At 55.2% G+C, this 12,657-nt stretch overlaps 1 protein-coding gene across 1 annotated transcript in view; it reads left to right on the forward strand.

The window, feature by feature from the left end:
- Nucleotides 1-12,657, forward strand: part of DMBT1 (deleted in malignant brain tumors 1) — a 76,615-nt gene that overhangs the window by 38,030 nt on the left and 25,928 nt on the right. Inside the window, exons 18-24 of the mRNA XM_086679467.1 lie at nt 2,257-2,580; nt 3,400-3,429; nt 4,046-4,072; nt 6,705-7,028; nt 9,548-9,871; nt 10,685-10,714; nt 11,331-11,357. Coding sequence (XP_086535593.1) covers nt 2,257-2,580; nt 3,400-3,429; nt 4,046-4,072; nt 6,705-7,028; nt 9,548-9,871; nt 10,685-10,714; nt 11,331-11,357 — 1,086 coding nt within the window. The remainder of the gene's footprint in view (nt 1-2,256; nt 2,581-3,399; nt 3,430-4,045; nt 4,073-6,704; nt 7,029-9,547; nt 9,872-10,684; nt 10,715-11,330; nt 11,358-12,657) is intronic.

Raw genomic sequence — 12,657 nt, forward strand, 5'->3', positions numbered from 1 at the left:
TCATCTGCTCGGTCCACATTTCCTGATTTCCTGGGGCCCTTTTCTCAAGGCGCACTTTTGGGAATGTGGTCGAAAGATGAGCCACCTTCACTCCTTTGTGGCCCTATGATTCTGGGTCGTCCATGAAGCCAACCTAGGGAGCAGGATTGCAGTCTAGATTGCGCATCTGGGGCGACAGTGATAGTAGTGGCGAAGGGGATGGATGTAGGGAATGGCTGGTGAGTGGTACATGGAACACTGATGAGCCACCTAGGACCCCGGGGCCTGAGCTTGGCCCCCTGCAGAAAGCCTGTGAAACCTTGTCAAGGCTGAGCGCATGGCACCTGGGATGAGAGGCTTGGGATCTTCGTAGCGTAACTGTTCAACCCATTCTAGCTGTTTCCACGTGGCGTGGATGCAGTGGTTCTGAGGGTGTTCGTGGGCCTGCTGGTGGCATTGCGTCTGCCGGAAAGCCAGTCCTCAGGCCCAGCAAGGCAGGCAATGGCAGTGGGACATAGGGTGGGGCTCCCAGAGGACTGAGAGATTCATGGAGGGCCCTTGCCGTATCTGCCCAAGGACACGTGGAGTCATCTGCTTGTGAGATTGGGCTGATTTCTTCAACCTTTGATCCAGTTGGAGCACCTGTGTGCTTTTGTGTCTGCCTTGAGGTTTTTTCTGTTACAGCTGTTCACCCCAAATGTACAGTTTGCCCGGGTGAGTCTCAGGTGACCCCACTGGGAATGTCTCTTGTCATGGTTCCCATCCTTCTTCTCAGCGCTCAGGGAGAAGCACCGCTCTTGGTGGAAATTATGGGTATCCCGTGTTCCTGCTTGTCAGTTAGTCACCACAGGGGTTCTTAAAGAGACCTGGAGCTCCAAGAGGCCCGTCTGGCCATCAGCCCAGGAGGTTTCATGTAGTTGTTTCAGGCTGTCCCAGGAGACAGCTGCGTGCAGGTTCGGGGAACTGGCCTGTGTGTCTGGATTTCAGCTGTAATGCAATCTGGGCCGACACGTTGGGTGGAACAAGGGACACGGATGACCACTGCCCTTCTCCCGAAGGGACCTCAGAGCATGCTGGATTCTCTCCATCGCTCGCTGTTTGGAACGCCCTCAGATTCATCTGTGTCCCGTGCATACCTCCAAAGCAGATGAACAGTGCCCTGCGGGTGAAGGTGTAACAAGTGATGGTGTGTTACAGGCACTAGGATATCTGACTCATTTCAGGTTGACCCAGCACCCCTCAGACATGCATACCTCAGGGTGGGTAGGATGCAAAGGCCCTCTGAGGGAGACAATGACATGCCAGGTTTCGAGATGGATGTGGACGGACCAGGTGGTCCTCCTGCAGAGCCTTCATCCCAACAGGGCTGGCCGAGCAGCAGGCCTGTGCAGCAAGGTGACAATTGCAGGTGTCAGTGGTCAAGAGGCCCGCCACACACTCTTTTCCAAGACTCCTTCCCGAGATGTCTACCTCTCGCTCTTCCCTCTGTCACGACTTCTGGGCCCCCGGGCCCCCTGTCTGCCCACCTATAAGACCAACAAGGAGTAATATTTGTATCCCAAGTCCCTGGCTCACTCTCCTTCTACATAAGGTTTGGTTATGGAAGTCACAGGAGGAGACTCGGGGTGTGTCTTTGCTCTCTTTGCCCCTCTGTGTGTGTTTGGTAGCAGAAAGAGGTGACTCTCAGATCCCAGGTCTGAAGGTATGCGGATAGCCCCCTGACTCCAGTGGGATCGATGTTCCGTGCTGACCGTTCTGCAGGAGGTTAATGTAATGCTTGGAGGTCTGTCCAATCTCCTGAGACCTCCCTCATGGCTCCCAGGCCGTGGAGCGTAGCCTTGGGAAGAAGGGGGCCCATGTGCTAGCATTCCACCTTTCTTGCCACGTTGCAAGCAGGTCCTGGGGCTCTGCCCGAACCCAGGCAGGACCCTACAGAAGCCAACAAGCTGCCCCACAGGGCAGTGGTCTCGGCCTGACAGCGATGGCTGGAAGATGCCCTCGTGAGCATGCCCAGCGTGGATGGGGGTTGTCTTCCTACTCACACGCATTGCGTCATAGCGTCTTTTCCTGCATCGTGGCATCCTTTGGACAGGTCTGTCTAGGTGTCTCAGCTCTTAGGGTGCCTGGGCTGAAGATTAAGCTCTTGGCACGTTCGAAAAGGAACGATGCCCGGGGAAGACTGGCCGTGAGCAAGCTTTTGAGTCTGGACCAAGCCTTAATTAAGCCTTTGGCCAGAAGATAGACATGGACAGTGGGTTTTGTTCTTTGTCTTGCTAGGGAACGAGGCAGGTTTGTCCCTGAGGCTGGTGAATGGAGGTGACCGTTGTCAGGGCCGCGTGGAAGTCCTGTACCAAGGCTCCTGGGGCACCGTGTGTGACGACGACTGGGACATCAATGACGCCAACGTGGTGTGCAGGCAACTGGGCTGTGGCTGGGCCGTGTCGGCCCCGGGAAGTGCCCGCTTTGGTCAGGGCTCAGGGCCCATTGTCCTGGACAACGTGCGCTGCTCCGGGCAAGAGTCCTACCTGTGGCGCTGCCCCCACAACGGCTGGAACTCGCACAACTGTGTCCATAGTGAGGACGCCAGTGTCATCTGTTCAGGTGAGCCTCTTGTCGTTGGGAGTTTCTCTTGCTGTTGGGTACGGAAGAGAGACGTCATGTTCTGATCAGATCGTTGGAAGCTACCTATATAACATCCTTGTCTTCCTCACGTCTCCTCAACTCCCCTCCAGTGTCAGTGTCAGTGTCAGTTTTTGTCAGGCTGCCAGGTGTGGAGATGGTAAAGTAGGACACGTGCCAAACTGCCAGTCCCCGCGAAGCCGTTACTGGCCCTCCTGCAACATTGCAGGTGGCGGCCAGTGATCAGCCTGCTGAATGGAGGTCTCTCGCGGGGATCCCAGGGCTAGGATTGCAGACCAACCTGTATGTGTGTGGCTACGGCCGCCGCGGGTTTGGGGTCCTGAGCCCCTGACTGCATGTGCCCCGCTGGAGGGGTGATGCCGGGTCCGTGCGGCGGGTCTGTGGTGCGACGGGCCAGCTGCTTCTGCAATGACTGCCAGACAGACCTCGTCATGAGCCCTGCTTAGGCCTGAAAGATCAGCCGTGGCATGTTGGCGGGAGCTGGACTCCTCGGTGTTGCTGCCATGGTGAGCAGCTGAAAGCTCAAGGCACACGTTGGGTTTGTGTCAACTCGCTCACCACTCGTAGCCATGGAGCCAATCACCTTGACATGGGAAATCGTGTTCTTGGTGTGCCTGGCCCTTTGAAGAGGGTCGTCCTTCCAGGGTGTGGACGTCACGGGCCCTACCCTCCGTGGCTGGGGACCGGCATCGATGGCATCTGACCCGCTCAGATCCTTCCCCCTTGCGTCCGGTTGGGGCAGCTCTGTGCGGTGTCTCACGTGCTCTTGTCTCTTCACAGCTGCCCAGTCCCAGCCCACGACCGCACCAGGTGAGTTCTGCTGCCTCTTGACTCCTGAGCATCTATCTCCTCTTGTAAGCCAGCCCTGGCCCCAAACTTTACATCTAAGGGGGACTCTGGAGCTTTTCTCTCTCCTGGGCCTCCCTTGGTCCCTCTCAGTTATGTAGACACTTCCAGTTGAGCCCGCAACACACGGACTGTCCTTACTGGCCCAGTGAAATAAGAGTCCTCTGGGTACACCGTCCTCACTAAGACTTTAGGTGACAGACAAGGCAGTCTCGGGAACATTTCTGCTGGATTGCATTGCCTGGGCCAAACGCTCCATGTGTTGGGAGAATAGAGACGTTTTCACGTCCTACTTCCCACGTGGAGCCTACGTGATGCGTTTCCCAACAACAGGGTCATGACAGCACGGCAGTTAGCCTTGCACAGGGCACCACCTTGTTGCCGTTGTGGTGGACATTCGACGGTGGGATTTTGGCTCTTGGCAGCCTCTTGGCAGAGATCCCTTTCTGCTCTATCCGGCAGAACTCCTCAGATATCGCCACCATTGGTCCCACCTAATAGTCACTTGAGCCAACCTTGATTGACTCCACCTCCTTTCTAATTCTACTTTTTGTTTCTGTCTCTCTCCCTGTGTCTCCAGATTGGTGGTATACAAGTCCTTCCTACGGTAAGCATCCTTGATTTCCTGCCGAAATATTATCATCAACACCATAACCGACTGGCGTGGGTGAAATTCCTAAATGTGGGTTCGGCTTCCGCCCTAACCAGCGTATTCAGTGTGGGGCGTTCTGTTTCCCCATAAGAATTGTGATTTCCTGCCACCTACCGGTTGTGGGACCTACTAGTCAGGAAGCCTTTGTTCACAAGTGACAGGAACCCAGCTCCACCTGTCTTATGCTAGGAGAGCATATGACATATGCCAATGTCCATAATGAGGACATTAGTGGTGAGTGGGTCTAGCTTCAGGAACAACGGGATGTACAAGTCCCAGGACCGGCTGCTCACAGTGTTTGTCTTAGCACCATTTTCTCTCATGTGCTCGGACTCATAATGGTTGTGCTTTGTGCGCATGAGGGGCCGATGCCAGCGCCAGGTCCCCGTGCCACCAGGAGAAGGACTCTGTTTGTCACCCATTCTCTGGCTGACTTGTCCTGGGAGGCCTCTGATACCTGCTTGGGAAGAGATGAGTCACCGGAAGCAAGTGCATGGGCTCTGATTCCCGGGTCAGGGTCCCCATGGCCACCGTCCTATTCCTCAGGAGACAGGGACAAGATGTGATACCAGGGCCTCCTTGACCCTCATGGACAGGGGTCTTGGCCACTTGACTTCATGGGTCCGATGGTGTCTGTACCTACAATCAAGGCAAGCGGATTCTGACCGAAAGAGGCTCTTCCCTGTCAGAGCTTTGTTCTGTCCCAAGTGCTCTCTGCTGAATGCTGCCCACATTTGCCCAGTCCAGGCACAGAAGCTTGCCTCTGCCAGGGGTGTCAGGCCATGTCGTGCTCTACTCTGGAGCTTGTCTCCGGTTTCGGGTCCAGTTCTGTGCTGACAGTGCAGTGTCCGTGGGGCCACTGAGAGGGCGTGGATTGCCCCTAGAGCCTGGTAGCTCGTCTTCCGTAGGGACCGTAGGGGTGTCTGCTCCTGCTTCTTTCAGTCCTACAGTAGGACGGGGATGATGGTCTGTGTGAGTCAGGACTGAAGCAAATGGCCAAATAGTGCTTGCTTTTCTGTCTTTGGGTCTCTGGGCATTACCGCTACCCCACAATTCCCCAGCCTAAGGTCTAGAGTCCGGAGTTTTTAGGATAGTCAGAGCGGTGCCACCATCACAGTATCTACTTCCAGAATTGTTCATGCCCCTGATGAAGATTCCATGCCGTTACCATTCACACCCAATCCCATTTCTCTCTGGTCATCACCTGTCTGCCTTCTGTCAATATGGATTTATTTACTCTGGCATTTTCGTATGAATGGATTCGGTGCATATGTGGCCCTTTGTGGCTGGCTTCTTTCAATGGCAGACCCTCTCAAGGTTCACCATGATGGCACACGTACACAGTGGCCCCATGAATCCCTAGCCTTTTTTTTTTTTTTTTAAACCATGCATCGGTTGAAGGCCACGTCGATTAATTTTACCCTTGACTCATTTGAATAGCCTTTCCATGACTGCTGTGTACAAGTTTGATATTTGAACAGCTGTTTACAGATCTCCTGGGTATATACCTAGGGGTGGAATGTGTGGGTCAAGTGATGACGTTATGTTTCTTTCTTGTGGAAGCGCTGAACTGTTTGCCACAGTAGCCACACCAATGTAGGGTGCCATTAGCAGTGTCTGGAAGTTGTGCTTTCTCTACATGCTCAACGACACGACTTCTTCTGTCACTTTCATTGTAGTCATCTGTCTGTGGCTAGGATTTGCCTTTTCCTAACGGCTGCGGAAGCGGTCGTCTTCCCATGGGTTTGTTGCATGTGTCCATCTTCCTTGGAGACCAGAGCTCTCATTGAACGCATGCCTGGAAGAATGAGAACCAGACAATGGTCATGCCCCAGCCCAGCTCACAGGGTGCAAAGGGCTGGGTCCAGGTGAGCCCGATCACTCACGAGGTGTGCTGTCGTGCTGAACCTGGCAAATGACCTTCCTGCCGGCAGACCTAATGCTGCCATGTTGTGTTTCTTTTCTGCCACCCACAGGTCCGGGCTGCTGTAGGTGTGCACAGCTCAGAGTCAGTGATCGTTAGTCCTGCCCACTGGTAGGATATTCAGAGGGCTCACGGACTGTTTCAGATTGAGTCCGAGCTCGGGGCTTAAGAGCGACACGGGTCAGCGGTCAGCATAAAGGAACCTTCACAAGAACCCTCAGGCCCAGTAGTAGGGCGCGCGACATAGGACGTTCAGGGGAAGGTGGAGTCTGCAAGCACTAGGTCTAGGACAGTTTCTTGATGGTGGCTGGGTAGGAACTCTGGGCTTGATGTAGGTGCTTGGGTTGGTCATCGAGGTAGGGAGGCAGGCGGCTGGCTTTGACCCTTCGCCCCTGCTTCCCATGACCAGTCAGCAATCCCAATGCTGACACTGTGGGCCACCAGACTGTGCACATGCGTAATGCGTAAACCTCATGACCCTGCAGGGTATCTGAATAGCCCCTCAATGATGAAAAATGGTGAGCAAGCTTCAGAGAGTCCTGTGCTGGGCAACCTTAACCTGCATGCAGAAGTCATGGTCCCTGAAGTAATTCTTGTCCACTGAGACCCTGGGGCTTTTCCTCCGGGGAGGAAGAGAAAGATAATTTTTGTGTCTCCTGCTAGGGAACGAAACAGGTTTGTCCCTGAGGCTGGTGAATGGAAGTGACCAGTGTCAGGGCCGCGTGGAGGTCCTGTACCGAGGCTCCTGGGGCACCGTGTGTGACGACAGCTGGGACACCAATGACGCCGACGTGGTGTGCAGGCAACTGGGCTGTGGCCGGGCCGTGTCGGCCCCGGGAAGTGCCCGCTTTGGTGAGGGCTCAGGGCCCATTGTCCTGGACGACGTGCGCTGCTCCGGGCAAGAGTCCTACCTGTGGCGCTGCCCCCACAACGGCTGGAACTCGCACAACTGTCGCCATGGGGAGGACGCCAGTGTCATCTGCTCAGGTGAACCTCAAAACTCTCATGGCGATTACTGAGAACCGACACACTCCTTTCTCCAGGGTCTCCACCCAACCTCTCCTGGATATCTGTGTCTCTAGGTCTCCTGGGCACAGCTGTCCCCTGAAGTGCCACAGAGGAGGACCGCAGGGGCAGCTGCCCTCTCTCTGTGGACAGAAATTGCTTGGGATTATCAGTGACACTGTGGGTGACAAGGTGCATTCCCCATTCAGTGGGCAGGCAAAATGACCCCCTGCTTGTCAGCTGGATCGTCTGCTCGGTCCACATTTCCTGATTTCCTGGGGCCCTTTTCTCAAGGCGCACTTTTGGGAATGTGGTCGAAAGATGAGCCACCTTCACTCCTTTGTGGCCCTATGATTCTGGGTCGTCCATGAAGCCAACCTAGGGAGCAGGATTGCAGTCTAGATTGCGCATCTGGGGCGACAGTGATAGTAGTGGCGAAGGGGATGGATGTAGGGAATGGCTGGTGAGTGGTACATGGAACACTGATGAGCCACCTAGGACCCCGGGGCCTGAGCTTGGCCCCCTGCAGAAAGCCTGTGAAACCTTGTCAAGGCTGAGCGCATGGCACCTGGGATGAGAGGCTTGGGATCTTCGTAGCGTAACTGTTCAACCCATTCTAGCTGTTTCCACGTGGCGTGGATGCAGTGGTTCTGAGGGTGTTCGTGGGCCTGCTGGTGGCATTGCGTCTGCCGGAAAGCCAGTCCTCAGGCCCAGCAAGGCAGGCAATGGCAGTGGGACATAGGGTGGGGCTCCCAGAGGACTGAGAGATTCATGGAGGGCCCTTGCCGTATCTGCCCAAGGACACGTGGAGTCATCTGCTTGTGAGATTAGGCTGATTTCTTCAACCTTTGATCCAGTTGGAGCACCTGTGTGCTTTTGTGTCTGCCTTGAGGTTTTTTCTGTTACAGCTGTTCACCCCAAATGTACAGTTCGCCCGGGTGAGTCTCAGGTGACCCCACTGGGAATGTCTCTTGTCATGGTTCCCATCCTTCTTCTCAGCGCTCAGGGAGAAGCACCGCTCTTGGTGGAAATTATGGGTATCCCGTGTTCCTGCTTGTCAGTTAGTCACCACAGGGGTTCTTAAAGAGACCTGGAGCTCCAAGAGGCCCGTCTGGCCATCAGCCCAGGAGGTTTCATGTAGTTGTTTCAGGCTGTCCCAGGAGACAGCTGCGTGCAGGTTCGGGGAACTGGCCTGTGTGTCTGGATTTCAGCTGTAATGCAATCTGGGCTGACACGTTGGGTGGAACAGTGGACACGGATGACCACTGCCCTTCTCCCGAAGGGACCTCAGAGCATGCTGGATTCTCTCCATCGCTCGCTGTTTGGAACACCCTCAGATTCATCTGTGTCCCGTGCATATCTCCAAAGCAGATGAACAGTGCCCTGCGGGTGAAGGTGTAACAAGTGATGGTGTGTTACAGGCACTAGGATATCTGACTCATTTCAGGTTGACCCAGCACCCCTCAGACATGCATACCTCAGGGTGGGTAGGATGCAAAGGCCCTCTGAGGGAGACAATGACATGCCAGGTTTCGAGATGGATGTGGACGGACCAGGTGGTCCTCCTGCAGAGCCTTCATCCCAACAGGGCTGGCCGAGCAGCAGGCCTGTGCAGCAAGGTGACAATTGCAGGTGTCAGTGGTCAAGAGGCCCGCCACACACTCTTTTCCAAGACTCCTTCCCGAGATGTCTACCTCTCGCTCTTCCCTCTGTCACGACTTCTGGGCCCCCGGGCCCCCTGTCTGCCCACCTATAAGACCAACAAGGAGTAATATTTGTATCCCAAGTCCCTGGCTCACTCTCCTTCTACATAAGGTTTGGTTATGGAAGTCACAGGAGGAGACTCGGGGTGTGTCTTTGCTCTCTTTGCCCCTCTGTGTGTGTTTGGTAGCAGAAAGAGGTGACTCTCAGATCCCAGGTCTGAAGGTATGCGGATAGCCCCCTGACTCCAGTGGGATCGATGTTCCGTGCTGACCGTTCTGCAGGAGGTTAATGTAATGCTTGGAGGTCTGTCCAATCTCCTGAGACCTCCCTCATGGCTCCCAGGCCGTGGAGCGTAGCCTTGGGAAGAAGGGGGCCCATGTGCTAGCATTCCACCTTTCTTGCCACGTTGCAAGCAGGTCCTGGGGCTCTGCCCGAACCCAGGCAGGACCCTACAGAAGCCAACAAGCTGCCCCACAGGGCAGTGGTCTCGGCCTGACAGCGATGGCTGGAAGATGCCCTCGTGAGCATGCCCAGCGTGGATGGGGGTTGTCTTCCTACTCACATGCATTGCGTCATAGCGTCTTTTCCTGCATCGTGGCATCCTTTGGACAGGTCTGTCTAGGTGTCTCAGCTCTTAGGGTGCCTGGGCTGAAGATTAAGCTCTTGGCACGTTCGAAAAGGAACGATGCCCGGGGAAGACTGGCCGTGAGCAAGCTTTTGAGTCTGGACCAAGCCTTAATTAAGCCTTTGGCCAGAAGATAGACATGGACAGTGGGTTTTGTTCTTTGTCTTGCTAGGGAACGAGGCAGGTTTGTCCCTGAGGCTGGTGAATGGAGGTGACCGTTGTCAGGGCCGCGTGGAAGTCCTGTACCAAGGCTCCTGGGGCACCGTGTGTGACGACGACTGGGACATCAATGACGCCAACGTGGTGTGCAGGCAACTGGGCTGTGGCTGGGCCGTGTCGGCCCCGGGAAGTGCCCGCTTTGGTCAGGGCTCAGGGCCCATTGTCCTGGACAACGTGCGCTGCTCCGGGCAAGAGTCCTACCTGTGGCGCTGCCCCCACAACGGCTGGAACTCGCACAACTGTGTCCATAGTGAGGACGCCAGTGTCATCTGTTCAGGTGAGCCTCTTGTCGTTGGGAGTTTCTCTTGCTGTTGGGTACGGAAGAGAGACGTCATGTTCTGATCAGATCGTTGGAAGCTACCTATATAACATCCTTGTCTTCCTCACGTCTCCTCAACTCCCCTCCAGTGTCAGTGTCAGTTTTTGTCAGGCTGCCAGGTGTGGAGATGGTAAAGTAGGACACGTGCCAAACTGCCAGTCCCCGCGAAGCCGTTACTGGCCCTCCTGCAACATTGCAGGTGGCGGCCAGTGATCAGCCTGCTGAATGGAGGTCTCTCGCGGGGATCCCAGGGCTAGGATTGCAGACCAACCTGTATGTGTGTGGCTACGGCCGCCGCGGGTTTGGGGTCCTGAGCCCCTGACTGCATGTGCCCCGCTGGAGGGGTGATGCCGGGTCCGTGCGGCGGGTCTGTGGTGCGACGGGCCAGCTGCTTCTGCAATGACTGCCAGACAAACCTCGTCATGAGCCCTGCTTAGGCCTGAAAGATCAGCCGTGGCATGTTGGCGGGAGCTGGACTCCTCGGTGTTGCTGCCATGGTGAGCAGCTGAAAGCTCAAGGCACACGTTGGGTTTGTGTCAACTCGCTCACCACTCGTAGCCATGGAGCCAATCACCTTGACATGGGAAATCGTGTTCTTGGTGTGCCTGGCCCTTTGAAGAGGGTCGTCCTTCCAGGGTGTGGACGTCACGGGCCCTACCCTCCGTGGCTGGGGACCGGCATCGATGGCATCTGACCCGCTCAGATCCTTCCCCCTTGCGTCCGGTTGGGGCAGCTCTGTGCGGTGTCTCACGTGCTCTTGTCTCTTCACAGCTGCCCAGTCCCAGCCCACGACCGCACCAGGTGAGTTCTGCTGCCTCTTGACTCCTGAGCATCTATCTCCTCTTGTAAGCCAGCCCTGGCCCCAAACTTTACATCTAAGGGGGACTCTGGAGCTTTTCTCTCTCCTGGGCCTCCCTTGGTCCCTCTCAGTTATGTAGACACTTCCAGTTGAGCCCGCAACACACGGACTGTCCTTACTGGCCCAGTGAAATAAGAGTCCTCTGGGTACACCGTCCTCACTAAGACTTTAGGTGACAGACAAGGCAGTCTCGGGAACATTTCTGCTGGATTGCATTGCCTGGGCCAAACGCTCCATGTGTTGGGAGAATAGAGACGTTTTCACGTCCTACTTCCCACGTGGAGCCTACGTGATGCGTTTCCCAACAACAGGGTCATGACAGCACGGCAGTTAGCCTTGCACAGGGCACCACCTTGTTGCCGTTGTGGTGGACATTCGACGGTGGGATTTTGGCTCTTGGCAGCCTCTTGGCAGAGATCCCTTTCTGCTCTATCCGGCAGAACTCCTCAGATATCGCCACCATTGGTCCCACCTAATAGTCACTTGAGCCAACCTTGATTGACTCCACCTCCTTTCTAATTCTACTTTTTGTTTCTGTCTCTCTCCCTGTGTCTCCAGATTGGTGGTATACAAGTCCTTCCTACGGTAAGCATCCTTGATTTCCTGCCGAAATATTATCATCAACACCATAACCGACTGGCGTGGGTGAAATTCCTAAATGTGGGTTCGGCTTCCGCCCTAACCAGCGTATTCAGTGTGGGGCGTTCTGTTTCCCCATAAGAATTGTGATTTCCTGCCACCTACCGGTTGTGGGACCTACTAGTCAGGAAGCCTTTGTTCACAAGTGACAGGAACCCAGCTCCACCTGTCTTATGCTAGGAGAGCATATGACATATGCCAATGTCCATAATGAGGACATTAGTGGTGAGTGGGTCTAGCTTCAGGAACAACGGGATGTACAAGTCCCAGGACCGGCTGCTCACAGTGTTTGTCTTAGCACCATTTTCTCTCATGTGCTCGGACTCATAATGGTTGTGCTTTGTGCGCATGAGGGGCCGATGCCAGCGCCAGGTCCCCGTGCCACCAGGAGAAGGACTCTGTTTGTCACCCATTCTCTGGCTGACTTGTCCTGGGAGGCCTCTGATACCTGCTTGGGAAGAGATGAGTCACCGGAAGCAAGTGCATGGGCTCTGATTCCCGGGTCAGGGTCCCCATGGCCACCGTCCTATTCCTCAGGAGACAGGGACAAGATGTGATACCAGGGCCTCCTTGACCCTCATGGACAGGGGTCTTGGCCACTTGACTTCATGGGTCCGATGGTGTCTGTACCTACAATCAAGGCAAGCGGATTCTGACCGAAAGAGGCTCTTCCCTGTCAGAGCTTTGTTCTGTCCCAAGTGCTCTCTGCTGAATGCTGCCCACATTTGCCCAGTCCAGGCACAGAAGCTTGCCTCTGCCAGGGGTGTCAGGCCATGTCGTGCTCTACTCTGGAGCTTGTCTCCGGTTTCGGGTCCAGTTCTGTGCTGACAGTGCAGTGTCCGTGGGGCCACTGAGAGGGCGTGGATTGCCCCTAGAGCCTGGTAGCTCGTCTTCCGTAGGGACCGTAGGGGTGTCTGCTCCTGCTTCTTTCAGTCCTACAGTAGGACGGGGATGATGGTCTGTGTGAGTCAGGACTGAAGCAAATGGCCAAATAGTGCTTGCTTTTCTGTCTTTGGGTCTCTGGGCATTACCGCTACCCCACAATTCCCCAGCCTAAGGTCTAGAGTCCGGAGTTTTTAGGATAGTCAGAGCGGTGCCACCATCACAGTATCTACTTCCAGAATTGTTCATGCCCCTGATGAAGATTCCATGCCGTTACCATTCACACCCAATCCCATTTCTCTCTGGTCATCACCTGTCTGCCTTCTGTCAATATGGATTTATTTACTCTGGCATTTTCGTATGA

Source organism: Puma concolor, chromosome D2 (assembly GCF_028749965.1).
Source record: "Puma concolor isolate L17-30 chromosome D2, mPumCon1.1.hap2, whole genome shotgun sequence".
NCBI lineage: Eukaryota > Metazoa > Chordata > Mammalia > Carnivora > Felidae > Puma > Puma concolor.